Here is a 5,020-nt window from a genome sequence, read left to right as displayed (position 1 = left end):
CGTCTTGCTTGCAGAAGAGGCTGGGCTGTACGCGATCTTGTGGATTGGGGATTGTGGTTGACCTCCCCGTTCGCGTTCTCCCCTGCATCCTCCTCCACTCCAACGCACCCCCTTAGGCGTCGTTGCTTCGTGAACGCGCCATTGATAATTGATCACGCTGACCAATCAACGGCATGCCGACCGTATCGATTGCGCACCGGCGTCGTCGACTCCCCGAAGGCGCTGAATCATCCGCAACTCCACTGATTGGGGGCCCCCTCGGTTGGAACACAGGTGATTCCTGCACTGCGTGAGCGACGGCGGGCAGACAAAATTAAATTGACGAAAAAAAGAAGCAGCCTGTACGCCGTAAGCTGTTGTGCTATGTTTGGGACACACCCCCGACTCCCTCGCCCGCCCTCCGGTGGCTTATGCACGAACCGCCTTTCCCCCGTTGCTCCACGCAACGCGATCACGGATGACTCACAGTCCACGCGAAACCGCCATCCATGTCACCTTTGCCGTAGTGTGTGTGTGTGTGTGTGTGGGTCCGCGCGCCCTATTGCGTAGTTTTGCGGTATCGGAAATCCGATACCCGCTCCTCGATGCTGGAGCTGGCGAACCGTGGTGTCCATAATTAACACCGCCATTCGGAATCGGCGGCGGCTCGGTCGATTCATATTCGATTCCGATCTGCCGCCCAACGGTGTCGGAGGGGTGGCGGGCGTGTGAAGGAAGGCACCAGGTAGAGTGTCACCGTCCGGGCCATTCATACCGACGGCCGGGTGCCAATCTTGTGCCAATGGTTTCTTTTCTGCACCGTGCACCGACGCTCCAATCATAATTAATTTATTCACCGGTGCGGGAGTGTATGTGTGTGCGTGTGTGTGTGTTAGTGTGTGCTCCGAGGAAGATTATCTCATCGGTCGGGTGGCGACCGCACCGGGAGACCAGAAGGAGCGACCACCGCAACCAGCTCGTCCATTCTCAACCACTCAAAAACCGCCATCAACTGACCGGCTTCGACTTGCAACCGAAGGCCACCACTGCGAAAAGCCCATCGCTCATCCGTCATGGATCATCTGGCCCGATGTCCGCTGGAAACCCTCACGCCAGGTAGGAGGAACACTCCACCTCCCGCCCCGGGGAAACCTACCATCGGCACGGTAGGCCGGGATGACATCAGAGATCAACGTCAAGTTCAGGGGCGTTTGGCGACGAAGCGACGAAGTCACTCTCCAGCTCAGCTTGTTGAACCGGCTGAATTTGGAGCGCATTTAGCGTCGGAGAGCACATCACTCATCGATGCCGAGTGCCGGATGCCCCCGGGGGGGGAAGCCGTACAGCGAAGAGGGTAATGAATTACCCTAATCAATACTCGGCGAGTCACGTGCAGCGGACGAAACCAGGAAGAAGACGGTTGTCCGGTGCCGTGGGCATGAGTCAACCGTGCTTTTTCAGACACGGAACACCCCAACAAGTAGGTTCACCATTTCTAATGACCTGCGGAGACGATCGCGGTTCCTAACTGCTTGAACTCTGAAGATGTCTAAAGCCCTCCTCAGAAGAATCTGCTTGACCGGGTTCCATTTTTAACATTTCAACCGAGCGGTGGTTCATTCTTCAACTTCTCGAAACCTATCCGCTCGATTCCAATGTGTCAGATTTACGACGTAGAGTCGTTTAATTGTTTTCACTATTTCTAATGACCTGCGCAGACGATCGCGAATCCTAACTTTTTGAACTCTTCAGTTGTGTAAATTCATCCGAAGAGGAATTTGCTGATTTTCCATCCGCTCGACTCCATGGTGTCAGAATCTGTACAAAGTAATTATTAAACCCTACAACACACTACATTGTATGACGGGGACTTACCGAGACTGCAATTGTGCGGCAACATATCCGCGGATAAATCTACTCCCGATCAAGCACAAACAAACACACACTCGTATTTGTTGGCGGTAAATTATGGGTGCGTTTCCGTTTCGTGTTCATTCATTCGCGACGGCTCAATAAAAGCGATACAGATGAAACAATCATTATACTACTCATTTGGCACCAACAACCCGCATCCCCTACTCTGCTCTTGGCCCTTCCCGTCTCGGCCCACATGCGTCGCGAGTGCGGACAATCCCCCGGAGAGGAAACAAGCAGTATTCACGCCAGTTCAGATTCGGAGTTCGTGTTTTCCCTTAAAAACGCAACCCATTTTACAACTACGTACACCCGTTGGACTCTCCGGGGACGGTTCGTTTAACAGATCACCTTCGCGAGCGGTTGTGTGTGCGTGTGTGTGTGTGCCGGTACAGTGATCCATTCATCCCGCCCAGAGCCGACTGGGTGTTTTGGTTTAGTTCGGGCTCGGGGGTTTTTCGCTCGCTTCGGAAGGATGCGTGAAGAAGTAGTTCTGCGACGCTATGCCCACATTCGGCCGCTGCGTGAGAGGCTGCTTTTGGCAAATTTGCGCACCATTCATCATTCATTCTAAGCGAGAAGCAGCGGCGAGATACACCTTCTGCTAGCAGAATGGCGAAAATTACCACCTTCCCACAGATCCCACCAGCTCGCCAAAAGGGGACCACAACTCACGCCAACTCCGGAGGCCAACGCAAATCCATAGCCAACCGATTCCGGCCTCCGCAACGGGACGATTCGCGCGTACCCAGAAGACATCGACTCCATCGACTAAAAAAACCATAACCGAAAAGCAGGCCTGCTGGAGTGTAGCAGGGGCACATCTTCTTTTCGGGTCGACTTTATCTCGCGACGTACATGGAAAGTTGACCGAGTGTTGTACAAGGCTGTTCCACTTGATCGACGGTCGACCAGAAGCGATCCAATCGCTTACAAATCTTGGGTATCGAAATAGATACGTTCAAAGTACAACCTGCGAAAGTGGATGGTTTATCTTAGGAGGATAAGCTTCGGTCATCCATAAACGCCAAGCGGGTTATTAAATGCTTGATCAGACGAGGCTCTAATCCCCAAGCTTCAGGATACAATCACCAAGCACGACATTTGACGAGAGGGGTTCTGTTTGTTTGTTTTGTTTTGCTTTTTGGAAAACGGTATAAAACAACAACTGCGATAATATTAAACGCTCTACTGTAGGAGAAAGTAATACTAATCAAAGATAACCTAAGATTCAACGAACGCTCGCCATTCAATGCACATTCACACGAACAGGCCTTAACAAGCCTTACATACACACATACACGAGCACACATCCTTCTATCCCAGGTCCCATCTTCCAAAAACGCAGCTACATCTTCCGTGGAACATCGTCCGACTCCGACTCCTGGAACATCGACTAATAGCAGGAGGCGCAACTCCTGGACTCTCTCCTCTGGAGCTCGACTCCTCTAGTGTAGCGGTTCGGCGATGCACTTGCACTGTTTGATACGCTGGATGCGCTTCCGCCGTAGCGAAGGGACGAGCGATGGACAGCGCAGAGTCACCGTGACCCAGGTGAACTTCTTCGGCTTGCAGAACGCGCATGAACGGAACGCCGGCCCGGTCAGGTCCTCGTCCTCGAAGTCGATGTCTCCGGTACCCCGACCGGAGGCTGCATAGCTGGCCGTGGTGGTGGTCATGGCCGCCTTGCGATGGTGGTTCCCGCGCCGGCTCCGTTTCGGCGACTTGGGGATGTAGAACGAGTTGCACTGGCCGTAGCAGAACCGGTTGACGATAGTCCGGCTGAGGCAGCCCTCCTCGCGGATCCGCTGCACCAGCGGTTCCGTTTTGCACCAGTCCTTCTTCAGATACTCCTTGCGCGTCACCAGCAGCGCGTTCTTGCTCGACTTCAGCAGCTTATCGCCACGGTACGCGTTCAGGTCGGCGAGCAGCTCTGGCCCTCCGGGGGCCGCCGCACGATAAGGCCCTCCGGCATCCTCGGACCCGTTGTAGGACGCCGGTGGGTAGGACGGCGCTTGCTGGTGGTGCGCGTGATTGCGACCTCCATTATGGCCACCCTGGCGTCGGCCGTTGAAATCGAAGTCGATCGCCACCTCGGGCGTCTGGTAGAGGTCGGCTCCATCCTCGGTCACGTCCTCGTCCAGGTCGTTCTGCACCAGGTATCGCTTCTCGTTCGCCTCGCGCGATGCGTTCGCCCGCCGTTCGGCCAATATTTGCTCCACGTGCCGCGTGTTGATGATGTCCAGAATTGAGTCGGACAGCTGTATCCGGTGCCCGGAGGAGTGGACCAGCAGCAGCGACAGCACTGTCAGCAGCTTCATCGTTAGATTCATCTGCAAAACGCCAAACGAGGGAACACAACAGAGAAATAAATTAGCTGATTGAATCTCACGACAACGAGCATGCAAATGGCTACACAGGAGTGTTGGGTAAGAATTTTCAATAAGGCGCCCTTGTCACCGTCCACTGTACATCTAAGCATAATGGATCCGATTGGAAGACTCTTGATATGAACGATCCGTATGTCGTATTTCAATCGAGCGAACCGTATTATTACTTTCGTACTCGTATGTTTTTCTCATCAAAATGTAGCTATGCCAGAGTTATTTGGTAGTTTTCTGTCCCTCAAAAACCAAATAACTTAGTTGCAACAAAAGCTTTCGTAGGCTGCCTAACTTAAGAAACTAGTATTGTATTGACACATCCAACGAATGACCAGCTCACAATCTTGATCCATTGAGAGTGTTTAGGAAACCCTGGATGAACAGTTCTAGAACAAAGGAGGAATTTTGGAACAGTTCTGAACTTCAAAAGCCCGTCAAATTGCGAATGGCAAAATATAATCTTGGACGTGCACCATAAGTTGTATATAGCTGATCAGTGCTTTGCCGTTTGCCAATTTTGTTGACAGATAAAATCAGATACGAACATCGAACTAAATCAAACGATTTTGATTATATCGTACGGCAGCTTCCAGCTGTCAAATCTCATGCATTTTCGTCTGTCATACAAGCCATTTTCGTGTGTCCAGCCTATGGGCGTTTAATAGCGCTTATAGCAATTAGAACGGGGGTTTAGTTCAGCCCTTTTGCAACATAAAAAAGAGGTAACCTACGAAAAATGTGTC

At 52.2% G+C, this 5,020-nt stretch overlaps 1 protein-coding gene across 1 annotated transcript; it reads right to left on the bottom strand.

Annotated features, from left to right (window-relative positions):
- Positions 1 to 3,341: 3,341 nt before the first annotated feature.
- On the bottom strand, positions 3,342 to 4,226 carry LOC131266080 (gremlin-1-like). Its single transcript, XM_058268434.1, has one exon. The coding sequence runs from the start codon at positions 4,224 to 4,226 to the stop codon at positions 3,342 to 3,344; it is 885 nt and encodes a 294-aa protein (XP_058124417.1).
- Positions 4,227 to 5,020: the final 794 nt, after the last annotated feature.

Source organism: Anopheles coustani, chromosome 2, assembly GCF_943734705.1.
Source record: "Anopheles coustani chromosome 2, idAnoCousDA_361_x.2, whole genome shotgun sequence".
In the NCBI taxonomy this organism is placed as follows: domain Eukaryota; kingdom Metazoa; phylum Arthropoda; class Insecta; order Diptera; family Culicidae; genus Anopheles; species Anopheles coustani.
The sequence above is the reverse complement of the archived record's forward strand: the minus strand, read 5'-3'. Positions and strand labels throughout refer to the sequence as shown.